The sequence below is a fragment of the Trichechus manatus genome, unplaced genomic scaffold (genome assembly GCF_000243295.1).
Source record: "Trichechus manatus latirostris isolate Lorelei unplaced genomic scaffold, TriManLat1.0 scaffold00048, whole genome shotgun sequence".
Lineage (NCBI taxonomy): Eukaryota > Metazoa > Chordata > Mammalia > Sirenia > Trichechidae > Trichechus > Trichechus manatus.
The window spans coordinates 6,815,268-6,829,271 of record NW_004443984.1 but is presented as its reverse complement, the minus strand read 5'-3'; the positions used below and the strand labels follow the sequence as shown (position 1 = coordinate 6,829,271).

Below are 14,004 nucleotides of genomic sequence, written 5' to 3'. Positions count from 1 at the left end.
GTCTCTGTCCATGACACCACTCCACATGGCTTTCTCATGGAAAGACTTTCAACTTTCCAAAGCCCTTTCTGCCACCCGTGTTCTCCTCTGATCCTCCTGCCCTCCTGTGGGGCGGCCACACAATGGTTCAGTCTCTGGAACTGTCATGAACATGTACTCACCTACTTCTCTCCCAGGGGGTCGAGAGGATCAGAGAGAGATGGGCCAAGAGAGCCCCCAGTGAGGCTCAGGCCTGGGGGGAGAGAGAGAGAGAGAGACAGGACATTTTCCTCCCCAGCCCGAGCCATCCACATGCATCCTCCTCTTTGATCCTCCCAAGCTTTCTGCAGGGAAGCCATCGCCAGCCTCCAGTATCAGTTAAGGTTGGGTTTGGCTGCATATAACAGGAAGAAAAATAGCAGATAGCCACGGCCGCAGTAATGCTATTTAACAATCAACCACAAAACTGATGGCGTAAAACAAGAAGCATTTACAGAGCTTACAAGTCTCCAGGCCACTTGGGTGGTTGCTCTGGTCTTCGCAGGCACATTCATAGGTCTGCAGTCCATCTTCTGTGGGTCACTCGGCAGCTCTTTGGATTTTGGCAGAGCTCTGTCCTATGTTTGGGGATTGACTGCTGACAGCTGGTCTAGAGTGGCCTTGGCTGGGACAACTGGAGTGACAACTCTGCTCTTCATGTCTCATCCTCCAGCAGGTCGGCCCAGGCGTATTTTCATGGCAACTCCAGGGGACCAAGACAGCAAGCAGATATGTACAAGGGCTTTTCCAGCCTTGCTTACATCATGTTTGCTTATATTCCATTGGTCAAAGCAAGTCGTGTGGTCAAGCGCAGAGTCAGAGAGAGGGGCTTTCATTGGCTGATTTTTGGTAGTAGATCACCAGGCCTTTCTTCCTGGTCCATCTTAGTCTAGAAGCTCCACTGAAACCTGTTCAACATCACAACAGCACGCAAGCCTCCACTGACAGATGGGTGGTGGCTGTACTTAAGGTACATTAGCTGAGAATCAAACTTGGGTCTCCTATATGGAAGGCAAGACTCTACAATGAATCAAGGAAAGAATGAATGGGCAAATAAACAGCCAGTCACCGCACTAGAGTGGAGCTTTTCTCAGTTTCGAGGAAAAAATAGTAATAATAATAACATCTCCTGGCTACATTATTTTCCAAAATGTGTTCTCCCTATTGCTAGCTCTGAAAGATAGTAATAACTATTATGTGAAAAAAGCATCCTGAGGTCAAGTGAGACTGGGACCACCATGTTCAACCAAGTTAACTGGGTTTCTTCCCTGCAGGACTTCTCAGACCCTTGAATAAACCAGTGTGCCTTGTAAGTCTCCACAGCAGGGGTCTAGAACTCCGTGTTTCCCAAACTTCCTTGGCTACAGAACAACTTTTTTTCATGGAAAAGCACCACCCTAGACCACCATGTCTCAGCTTCCCCCTTTTTCTATCCCACACCACTGTCTAAGAGCCTTGGTCCCATCAGAAAGAAATAAAGACCCCTTTTCTGGAAGAATTTTGTTTGCAGAAATTCTTTTAGCGAGAGTTAGCTTCAGGTCACTCAGAATTGCAGTTGAATCGTTGGGAGTTAATTGCATTGCTGCAGATTTAAGAGACAAACTCTCAAAACAGCCATTCCATTACTAGCAGGAAATCCTAAGAGTCCTGTTGCGATACAGTGTTCCTGCTGCAGACCCTGGACAATGCAAGGACAATAATAAGCAATTGTGGTGCTGTAGGCTAGCTGGTTGGCAAGAGACCCTTTGTCATGGCAGCAGGTCACAACCTCAGGTAGGCTCGGGCTCTGAGGAAGAATAAATTGTTGGCAACTTCCATATCAGCCAAGCTGCCTTCCACTGCTGCTCAGGGACACTGCCTGAGGCCACTGCTCCAGGGACCAGCCATAACCGTGGTCAGTTGGCTAAGAGTCCTGAATGGCCGGAAAAGATGAGAGCCTGCTCTCTCCTCCTTCCTTCGCTCATTACCTCCCTCCTTCACGACTTCCCTCCCTCCCTCTCTTTCTTCTTTCCTTAAACAAATATTATTTAAACACTTACTCTGAGCCACACACCGTTCCAGGCACTGGGAGTAAAGAATTGACTGTAAGAGGGACAAGGGCCCTGCCTCTAAGAAATTGAATATTTTTGAAGACACGGCCATTTACTAAATAAATAAACAAGATAATTTCAGATAATGTCCCTGCTATAAAGAAAATCAGGCAGGGAGTGGGATGGGGAGTGAATGAAGGGAGCAGGATAGTCAGGCAGGGCCTCTTGGAGGAGGTGACATTTGAGCCAAGACCTGAATGAAGTTGCTGGCCATGGAAGATCTCGGCGAAGAGTGTTCCAGGCAGAAACACCACAGGGCCAATGACTTTCATGTGTTTGGAATAGAAAGGGGGCCAGTGTGGATGGTGCTTGGGAGTGAGAAGGCAGGTGGGGGGAGGTGGGCAGGTACTGGACAGGTGGGCCTTACAGGCCACAGCCGAGCATCTGGGTCTTATTTCAGGTGCAGTGGGGAGTCACCAAGGGCTTTCAGCAGGGAGTGGCAATATTAGGGAGGCAGCAGGATCTGAGTCTGGGGCTTGGGGTGGGGTCTCAGACTGTCCTGTGCTTGGCGACTTCTCCCCACTCACTTTGGCTCATGGAGTCTCTGACTAGCAAAAAGGCAAAGGCTGAGTGGAACGGTTTCCTTCCTTCCTCAGAGCTCAGGGCTGTGGAGGCAAAGCCAGGTGAGCCCCCTCAAACCTACACTTTCTTACCCAGAGTAAGACTTCCTGCCCTGTATGAGATCCTAGTGGTAGAAGGCCCTTAGAGACCATCTTGTTCTGCCAACCCGTTCTGCCTGATAAGGATTGGAGGCACGCAAAGGGAGGCCGCTTCCCGAAGTCCCTTAGCTAGAGAAGGATTGGACTCGAACGTGAGGGCTCGCTGGGGGCAGCAGGGCCCCTGACCACCTGCCCCAGCCAAGCAGGCCCTGCCTGGCTGGCCTCCTCTTCTCCTCTGCTCTTGGCCACAAGCCTCTTTTGTGCTTGCTCCCTGGGGCTCCATCTTCTTGCAAGGGTCATGGGGCACCGCTGACCCCATCCCCCTGCCGGCATGCCCCGGCTAGTAATTGAAAATACCAGAATTCCCAGATGACCAACTTACAAGGAAACCTGACACCCCAGGGTGGGCGGCAGGCAGCAGGAGGGGTGGGAGAACTTCCAGCTGTTCCCTTTTCTCCGCAGTTAATCCCACTGGATTCCAAGAGAAAGGCCAGCCTGCTTGGCCTCGGCTGGACGCCTTGATCATCTTCCCAGCAAATGCCTCCTCCTTGCCACGCCCGGGGTTACGGGGCTTACGGGATCAGAGCTGGAGTTAGTTGCCTGTAACCTAAGTATGCCAGCTAAACCCTCCAGGCCGGACCCCCATCACCGTGTGGGACCTGCCTCCACCAGCAGCTGAGCTCATGGACCTGGGCAGGCCTGGTGGGTGGTGGGTGAACTGACAGAGCTGGGTGGAGATAGGTAGGCTGGCAGCAGCGGGATGGAGCAGGACCAGGGTGTCCTTGGAGGCCCTCTGAGGTGCCTGGTTTCCAGACTCCCTGGTTTGTTCTCATCAGCTGCAGACAATCGAGAGGAAAGGATATGTTGGCCCTGGGTGAGGCTGAGTTTAAATCTCAGCTCCATTGCTAGCTGTGTGACATTGGGTGAGTTCCTTCACCTCTCTGTGCCTCCATGTCCTGATCTGTACGACAGGAATAATAATAATAATACCAGCCTCGTGAGTTAACAGATGTAAAAAACAACAAAACAAAGCCAGTTGTCCTCAAGTCGACTCTGACTCATGGCGACCTCAGAGAAGGGGCCCAGGGCATCTCTCTTCATTCTGGGACTTGAGCCTCCCCAGGGATGACCAGGGATATCTCAGTTTCCACGTCTGTCAGTGTCTTTGATCTGAAGGTGCCCCATGAGAGCTTGGAACTGTGCTCCATAGGGTTTTCAATGGTTGATTTTTCCCAGGTAGGTCTCCAAGGCACCTCTGGGTGGACTCGAACCACCAACCTTTTGGTTAGCGGCCGAGCACGTTGAGTGTTTGCACCACCCAGGGGCTAAATGATGTTAAGCATTTGGAAAAACGCCTGGCATAGAATGAGTGATAAGGAAGTGGTAGGTGTTAGCTAAGGAGTCCTGGGGGTGCAGCAGTTAAGCACTCGACTGCTAACAGAATGGTTGTCAGTTCAAACCTACTCAGTGGCTCCGCAGGAAAAAGACCTGGCGATCTGCTTCCATAAAGATTATAGCCTAGAAAACCCTATAGGGGGCAGCTCTACTCTGTCACCTGGGGTCGCTATGAGTTGGAATCGACTCAAAGACACCTAATAACAACAGGTATTAGCTGCCGTGGGCCTTCCTCTTTGCTGGGCATCTTGGGGCCCACAGGGATTGCCAAGGTGAGCAGCTTGATGCCATGCTTGTGTTGTAACTGAGGAGCAGGTTTGCCCTCCTCTACAGTTCTCCGACACCCAGGGCCAGGTGGTCTGGCCCCCACCTGCTTTGGCAGCCGCATCCTTGCCCTTCCCTTACAAGGGCCCTGCCCTCTCACCACGTGGGACTACTAGTACCATTGTTTCAAGACTCTGAGCTAGACGGCTCTATAATTGAGCCTGGGCAAATGAGAGGGGCAGAGCAGTGAGTGGAAAATATACCAACCAGGACTCAGCAGGTCTGGGCTCTAGTCCTGGCCCCATCACTGCCTGCTGTGTGACCTTGGACAAATCACTTTCCTGCTCTGGCCCCAAATCTACTGCTCCTCAAAGTGTGGTCCATAGACCAGCAGCATCGGCATCACCTGGGAGCTTGTTAGGAATGCAGATTCTCAGACCACACCCCAGGCCAGCTGACTCAGAATCTTAGGGGCAGGGGCCCAGCATGCCGTAAACTTACTGTGTGATCTTGGGCTGGTCACAGCCATTCTCAGGACCTCAGTTTCTACATCTGTAAAATAAGGAAATTGGACTAATTTATTCAGAGAGTCCTAGTGCTAAACACAACCTCACCTGACTTCTCTCTTCTTCCCCCAACCATCCTTGACAAGGACATGAACAGCATTGGTGGGAGGAGGGTGGATTTATTTATTTTTATTCGGGAGGATCAGTTTTATTCACTGCTGTATTCTCTGGCGCATAGTAGGCACTGAATACAAATTCGTTGAATGAATGAACCTCCCCACCTTCTCTGCTCCCACAGTCCCCTCTGCTTTCCTCCCTCAGAGCCACTGTCCCTGTGTCTAGAGTCTGTATGTCACCCATGGAGACTGTGAGCTCCCAGAGAGAATGAGCGGCATCTTGTACAGTACCTAGTCCACCCCGCTGGGGCTAGGACCAGAGAAGGGACCCAGTGACATGATCCCCAGAGATGGTGGGAGCTGTCAGTGTCTTTTACCTCAGGGTGCCCATGAGAGAGCGGCCCTGGGTGAGCCCGTCTGCCCCTCACCTGGACCCAGGCATCTGGGGGGGACCCAGGCTGGTTGTGTGGCCTTGGCTGAGTGCTTTCCCCTCTCGAGATCCCCAGCTCCCCATGTGAGGTCAAGCCAGAAGCTGCACCTCTATGCCCACCTCTGACTCCTGACCTCTGACCTCTGGCTTCTCTTCCAGCTCCGTCGGCTGTGTCCATCATGCACCAGGTGAGCCGCACCGTGGACAGCATCACCCTGTCGTGGTCCCAGCCCGACCAGCCCAACGGTGTGATCCTGGACTATGAGCTACAGTACTATGAGAAGGTACCTGAGGTCCGGTGTGCCTCCCGCCACCGCCCCCCACCCCAAGGCGAGCTGGTCGGTGCAGCAGAAAGAGCTTCTCCCACTGGGAGACTTGGGCAGCTGCACAGACCCCTCTGAGCCTTGATTTTCTGGCCTGGGATGTCCAGTCAATGATCTTGGTAAAATGCAACAGTCACAGCCCTTTACCCACCAAGACCCCCTGATCTTGACTTTCCTTCCATGGACCTGATGTGAGAACTGGTTTTCCAAAAAGATGCATTTATTAAGTAATAATTAGCCATTCACTCATTCTTATTAAGCAGAGATTTGAAACTGCTCAAGAAAGCTTCCACACAGGGTGAGAGAGCTGGAGCTTCTCCCCTACCCCACCCGCCGTGTTGCTCTAATTCCAGCTAAAACACTTGTTTTCACCTGCCTGAGTGGCCTTTGTATGGGGAGAGATGATTTCTGTTTGAGCTTTTAAATCAGACCCTTAACACTCCCTTCAGGTACCTCTAGAACCCAGAGATCCAGGTTAGAAGCCACTGGTGTAGTAGAAGGGGCATTGGACTAGGCGTAAGAAACCATAGGTTCAAATCCCAGCTTTGTCTTTAACCAACTTTGTGATCTTGGGCAGATGTCTTTCAACCTGAGCCGTGATTTTCATCTGTGTAAAGCAGGGGTGAGACCACCTGTCTCATGTTGGGGGTGTGCAGGTCAGGGATAGAAGGCACATAAAGCTCCCAGCATGGTGCCTGGCCCTCAGCAGAAGCGAGTTTGCTTCCCTTTCCTCCCCATCTGCCCTGCCTGCTGCACAGCCGGCAAGTTCTACGTGTATGTAAGGCCAGGTAAGTGCAGCACACCTGAATGGGGACTACACACAGGCGCCAGGAAGGCAGACAGAGTAGCTGGCCACCCATGTGGCTGGAGAGCAGAAGCCCAGAAAACATCTCCTCTGTATGATGACTTCTATTACCTGCTCCCTGAGGTACCAAACAGCCACAAAATTTGCAAGGGCCCTGGGAAAGATGTCACCCGGACTTCAGAACAAGCAAATCTGTCTTGGAAGGACTACAACCAGAATGCTCCTTAGAAGCAAGGATGGTGAGACTGCATCTCACATACTTTGGACATGTTGTCAGGAGGGATCAGTCCCTGGAGAAGGACATCATGCTTGGTAAAGTAGGGGGTCAGGGAAAAAGAGGAAGACCCTCAATGAGATGGATTGACACAGTGGCGGCAACAATGAGCTTAAGCATAACCGTTGTGAGGATGGCACAGGACCAGGCAGTGTTTCCTTCTGTTGTCCATAGGGTCACTATGAGTCAGAGCCAACTTGATGGCACCTAACAACAACAGGGTTCAGCTTAGACTAAGGTGTCAATGACTAATAGGAAATCCTTCAGTTGAGGGCAAGCCTGGGGACCTAAAATGAAAGGACAGGCTCATCCTAAAGGCTGAAAGAAGATAGATGGGGACAGTTACAGCCAGCTCTGCAGGATCCCATCTCTCAGAGGCCCAGCCTGGCCCTTCCACACTGTTAGCTGCTGAATCAGCCAACCCTGCTGAGTCTCAGGGGTTCAACAAACACATATCCAGCCTTATAACAGGTTTATAATTGCCTGTTTACTTGCTCATTTCCTCCTCCAGGCAGTACATTCCAAGAGGCCAGGGAACACATCTGTCCTGTTCACTGCCCTCTCCCCAGCACCCTGGGCCTGGCACCAAAATGCACTCAATAGATACTGGTGGAATAAATAAGAAATGAACCCCTTCCCATGGTCTGTGCCCTGGCCACCACAGACCACCAGAAATCCCCTGAAGGTGCCCTGGGTCTTCATGCTCCCTGGCCCCTATTCGTACTTTCTCCTCCAGCCTCTCCCTCATCTCCACCATCAGAATCTCCAGGTGGGCACCAAAATGTCACCTCCTCCAGGAGTGAATGTCTCCTTCCCTTGGGCTGTGCCGTCTTCAAACATCACCAGAGAGGCTGCGAACAGTGAATGAGCGAACTGTGTTAATGAATGAAAAGGAGAAGTGAGGGTTGGAGCCTGTGAATGAAAGGGAACCAGAGGGATGGCTAGATGCCTGCATGGACAGAGGGATGAATTCTTTCCACCTAGACAACTCCTCGACCCTCACCTCCACCTGGCTGGCTTCACCTCTTCGCTTCAAATCTCAGCTTAAACATCACTTCCTCAGGGAAGCCCTGTCTCGCTCCCAGACCAAGGGAGGGCCCTTATTTACCCACTTGTTGTACCTAGCCTTTGTCCTTAGCATTTACGGTAATTATAATTCTTTAAATGTTACCGAGTAATTAGGTATTTGCTGTCTCATTGGAGCTAGACAGTAAGTCCCTCGAGGGCAGAGACTTTGCCATTATCTCTGCTATCCCTCCACCCTCACCCCATGCCTGGCATGCAGTAGGTGCTCAGGAAGTGGTTGTTGGATCACTGGGGGAGTGACCACCTGAGGGCTGGAACAGCTGGGGATGATGGGAAAAGCAACCCCACCTCTTGATGGGCCTGGAGGTCCTCCAAGGAGCCAAGGTCCTGGGCAGCCAGACTAGCTGCTCGCCAGCCCAGGAGGCCCCAGCATTTCCACTCCCTCTGGCAGGGACAGCTTAGTAACTCCAAATTCAAAAAGGAAAAGAAAAAAAAAAAAAAGCTAATTAAGAAGGTTTATGATTAAATGAAACTAAAAGTGTTTGTCCCCAAAGACTGGAGCGGAAATGAGGGATCCCGGCTCGGTTCCTGCCTGTGACCTATTTCTCGCTGCGAAGGGTGGGGCTGGGCAGGCTGGTGGAGGTGTGAACTGGGAGGCAGCTCTGCCCTACTTTCTGCCACCACCCAAGCATCCCCACCTCTGCAATCGCTGCAGTTACCACCTGCTCACATTTCACGAGCGCTAACTATGTGCTAAGCATATCACCTCCATTATCTCATTCATCTTTGCAGAAGTACTGTTCACCCCATTGGACAGGAGGGGAAACTGAGGCACAGGGATGCTACTTAACTTGCTCAAATTCATCCTTGAAGTAGTACTATTCACCCCATTGGACAGCAGGGGAAACCAAGGTATACAGAGGTTAAGTAGCTTGTCTAAGAGCACCCAGCTGGTAAGCAGCAGAGCCAGGATTTAGACCTTTGTCCTCTGTCTTCACCTGGCTCTCCTGCCTCCCAGTTTTCTACCAGGGATGCATCTAGCATGACATTTAAGAGGTGGGTAGGACCAGCTCCTGCCACAGAGGATTTTAGCCACGAGTGGCAAGAGAGGGGGGCAGGGCTGAGAGTAGAGCAGGTACAGCTGTGATGAGATGTGGCCCCACTTCTGTCAGTCCCTCCTTCCATGGCCTGGGCTGCAGAGAAAGGCAGTTTGGGAGGTGGACACTGGATCATTCAACTTTCACTGTCTCCAGCTTTGGGCCAGGCCCTGGGCTGGGTCCCGGGAATACCAAGAGTAACTAGACTGCCTGAGGGACTCCATAGACAGGTGCAGACATAAATAGCCATGAAGAGGTGTGATACAAGCCACAGGAGGGCCAGCAAAGGTCACGTGGGGGCACCAAGGAGGGGCTCAATAATCCGGCCATGAGTGAGGAGAAGCCTTCATTCAGGTATTATTTGAGTTGAGCCTTGAAAGATGCTAGGAGTTCACCAGGCAGACAAGTGAAGAGAGCAGAGTCATTCCAGGGGTCAGAAATAGCATATGCAAAGGCCCTGGGGCAGAAATGTGCTGGCTGTGTTCTTAGAATAGTGAGAAGGCAAGTTTGGCAGGAACAACATGAGCAAGGGGGAGAGCGGCAGGGGAGGAAGTTGGAGAGGGAGGTAGGGCCAGGTTGTGATGGGGCTTCCAGGCCTCGGGAGTCTGGATTTGATTTAAGGTACGACAGGAAGCCATTGGAGGGTTCTGAGCAGAGGAATGATGTGATCTGACTCAGATTGCTTTAAAGATCCTTGTAGCTTCCTGTAGGAGAATAGATTGCAAGGGGGGCCTGAGGGACACAAGGGAGCCTGCAAAGGACTCTCATCGGACACCAAGAGGGAAATGATGGTGGTGTGCTCTAGGGTGCTGGCAGCAGAGATGGTGAGAAGCCGACGGATTCAGACAGTGTTCTGAGGCTCAGGGGACCAGGGAGGTGCAAAGGATCCCAGTGGATGATGGTGCCTTTTCCTGAGGTGGGTGTGGGTTTGTGATTTGCAGGTGTAGGCATGGTGCTTAGAGCTAGGGCCATGGCTGAGAGCAGGCAGGAGAGTGAGCCATGGGAAAACGGAGCAGAAGAGGATAGAATCTAGGAGAACGTCAAGATCTAAGGAAAGAAAGCGGAATTGATGAAAGTGTCAGGGAGGCGCTGGCAGAGGAGTAAGAGGAGAACCAAGAGCAGCTTCTGTCCCTGACCTCTCAGGCTCTGTCCCTGACTCTCCGGCTATCACCTCTACCTTCCAGGGTCAGCTCCGCCACTGGGGAGGGCCAGCCAGGCTGCGGGTGGTGAGATTTATTTTTGAGAAGTCTGTAGCCAGTTATTACCTAAGACCGCGGAATCCTCCTGGTACCTGCAATTGATTTCTTTAATGAATGCTGCAGAACTTCCCAGTTAGGGAGGTTGGCTATGGGGCCCCACAGGCCCATGCAGGCCTCACCCCCACCTTCCCACTCCCTCTTTTCATCATTAGAAAGGGCGTCTTTGGAACAGGGCTCTCTGTTTGCCCTTTCTCCAGCTCCACTGGGATTTCCCAGCCTGCCCGGAGCCCTGAGCTGACAACCACTTTGCCGGAAAGTTTCCGGATGCCACTGATGAATGGTGTTCGCCTCACTGCAGACGCAAGGCTGGCTGTTCCCACCCATTCCTGGGGGAGGTGGCTTCCTTAGGCAGCCGCCCCAAAGCACACAGGTTCCTGCTTTCCTTGGCTGTCCAAGAGCTCAAGGGGAAGAGTTATTTGTAAGGCCCCTTGTGGAGGATGAACACTTGTATTCCACAGTGATTTATATGTTTATTCAACAGACATTTCTGCCAGGCAGAAGTAAAGGGGAAGGGCATTACAGGCAGAGGGAACAGTGTGAGCAAAAGTTTGGACGGGGCAGGGAGTGGTGGACCAGGAAAGTCCAGCCTGTATTCAGGTTGTTGCCCAGTGTACCTGGAAAAAAAACAGAAAGCAAACCAGTTGCAGCTGAGATGATTCCAACTCATGGCAACCCCATATGTTTAGAGTAGAACTGCACTCCACAGGGTTTTCAATGGCTGTGATCTTTCGGAAGTAGATCACCAGGCCTGTCTTCCAAGGGGCCTCTGAGTGGATTCGAACCGCTAGCCTTTCAGTTAGCAGCAGAGCCTTAACCATCTATGCCACCTGGGGACTCTGAGGAGGAGTTTATTCACTCCTGCATTCACCTTTGCCTTCATTCATTCATTCATTTAATGAACATTGGTGAGAGCTTACTCTAAAATGGTGTTAATAATAATGATGATGATGATCCCATTGTCGTTGAGTCAATTCTGACTCAGAAAAAGGAGCCCTGGTGGGACAGTGGTTAAAGTGCTTGGCTGCGAACCAAAAGGTTGGAGGTTCAAACCCACTCGCCATTCCGAGGGAGAAAGATGTGGCCGTCTGTTTCCGTAAAGATTTACAGCCTTGGAAACCCTATGGGGCAGTTCTACTCTGTCCTGTAGGGTCACTATGAGTTGGAATTGACTCGACAGCAGTGAGTTTGGTTTTTATGATGATGATAGCTAACATTTATTAATCCTTATATATGCCAAAGGCTGTGCTAAAAGCTTTACCTACATTTTCCTATGGAATCCCCACAGCCACCCTGTATGGTAGATATTGGTGAGAAAACCAAGGCTCTGAGGGTTTAAAGAACCACCCGGTGCCTCACAGGTCCTGAGTTTCGGGGTAAGTACTCGAACTAAGGACTCGTTGATTTCATGTTGTTGTTGTGTGCAGTCGAGTCGATTTTGAATCACAGTGACCCTGTAGGACGCAGTAGAACTGCCCCGTAGGGTTTCCTAGGCTGTAATCTTTATGGCAGCAGATCACCAGGTCTTTTCTCCTGTGGAACTGCTGGGTGGGTTTGAACCTCCAACCTTTTGGTTAGTAGCCAAGCACTTAACCATTGCATCACCAGAGCTCCTTGTTGATTTCATACCACCCGCTAAATTTCTTCCCATATCCCATTGGTGCTTAATCACTGTTCGGATAACCTGTAGTTTAGAGAGAGGAAGGAAGTAAATTGACTCCTCTTGAGCGGCTTCTACATGCCAAATTTTCTCTTCACGACAACCCTGAAAGTTTGGCATTTATTGTTCCATTTTCGGGAATAGGAAACTGAGGCTCAGGGAAATAAAAGGTCTTTCCCAAGGTCATACTGCAGTTAAGTAGAAGAACTGGATTTTGAAACTACTCCCACTCTGTCCCCTATACTGTCCTTCGTGCCCGGCTTTAGAGAGGATATCTGCTCAGGTTGGTTCCTCGCTCTTCCAAGGCACCAACATGAAATCTCCCATCTCCTCCTATCATCAGAGAACTTAAAACATTGCTTAGTGGGCACCCACCCAGTCTGTGGAATCATACCCTTCTCAAGCCCAAGCAGATTCCACGTTGGACAGCGACACCTAGTGTCCAAGTCTGCTACTGCAGTCCACATATTTTGTAGATTTTAAATGGTTTGATGCTCATTCAGGAGTCCTGGTGGAACGGTGTATAAGATCTCAGCTGCTTACTAAAAGATCGAGGGCTGGAACCCACCAACTGTTCCATGGGAGAAAGGTATGGCAGTCTGCTTCCGTGAAGATTATAGCTTTGGAAACCCTATAAGGTCCTATAGGATTGCTACTACCTGAGGGCATCAGATTTAATGTTTATTCATAGTTTGTGTCAATAGTTGGTAACGTGTACTATATGCAGAGCCTGGGGGCCCCGAGAAGAAGGAGACATGGTCCCTGTTTCTGGGGAGCCCACAGTCCTTCGAGAAGATGGAAGTGTATATTAGAACAACTGGTGGAAGAGGAGACAGTGGGCCTGCAACCTCGGGCTGGGACATCTGGGATATGTTCCCAGAAGAGGCAGCATTTGTTGCTGAGTCTTGAACAAGGAGTAGAGAATTGTGAGGCAGATGAGGAAGGGGCATTTCAGACAGTGGCAACAGCCCTTGCAAATGCTCAGAGGGTCCAGGGAAGGTAGGGTTGCCAGATGAAATACAGGTTGTTAGCTGCTGTCAAGTCGACTCAAGGCGACCCCATGCACAATGGAACAGAACGTTGCCCAGTCCTACACCATCCCCATGACTGGTTGCTGATCGGACTATTGTGATCCATAGGGTTTTCATGAGCTGATTTCCAGAAGTAGATTTCTAGGCCTTTCTTTTGGTCTGTCTTGTCTGGAAGCTCCACTGAAACCTGTTCAGCATCATAGCAACACACAAGCCTCCCCTGACAGATGGATGGTGGCTGCACATGAGGTGCATTGGTGGGGAATCAAACCCAGGTTTCCCATATGGAAGGCAAGAATGCTACCACTGAGCTAAAATACAGGACACAAGGTTAAATCTGAATTTCAGATAAACAACAAGTAATTTTTTGATATAAGTATGTCCCAAATATTGTATGGGACATACTTATTACTGAAAAATTATTTGTTGTTTATCTGAAATTCAGATTTAACCTTATTCTTACTTACTAAATCTGTCTTGGAACAAGTACAGCCAGAATGCTGCTTAGAAGCAAGGATGACAAGACTTTGTCTCACGTACTTTGGCATGTTATCAGCAGGGACCAGTCCCTGGAGAAGGACATCATGCTGGGTAAAGTAGAAGGTCAGCGAAAAAGAGGAAGACCCTCAACGAGATGGATTAACACTGCAGCTACAAAAGTGGGCTCAAACATAGCAACGACTGTGAGGATGGCGCAGGACCGGGCAGTGTTATCGTTCTGTTGTGCATACGGTCGCTATGAGTCGGAACTGGTTCGACAGCACCTAACAACAACAACAAAATCTAGTAGCCCTACCAGGGAAGGGGAAAGTAATCGGGTGTGACCAGAGCCAAGAGGGCACTAGGGACATGGCAGGAGAGACTGGCAAAGGTTAGTCTTAAAGGATCTCAAATGCCAGGCAAAAGAGTATGGCCTTCACCTTGTGAGTGTTGAGGAAGACCTCTGTGTGCAGGACCCTGTGCTTGGTAAAAAAATAAAATAAAAATTACCAAACCCAATGTTGTCAAGTCAATTCTGACTAATAGCAACCCTACAGGACAGAGTAGAACTGCT

The 14,004-nt window shown here is 50.5% G+C and overlaps 1 protein-coding gene across 3 annotated transcripts in view; it reads left to right on the top strand.

Moving 5' to 3' along the window:
* EPHB2 (EPH receptor B2) overlaps positions 1–14,004 on the top strand; it is a 149,923-nt gene that overhangs the window by 109,614 nt on the left and 26,305 nt on the right. For all 3 annotated transcript variants that reach the window (XM_004377146.2, XM_012555751.2, XM_012555750.2), the window contains exon 5: positions 5,638–5,762. In XM_004377146.2, the coding sequence (XP_004377203.1) occupies positions 5,638–5,762 (125 nt within the window). The remainder of the gene's footprint in view (positions 1–5,637; positions 5,763–14,004) is intronic.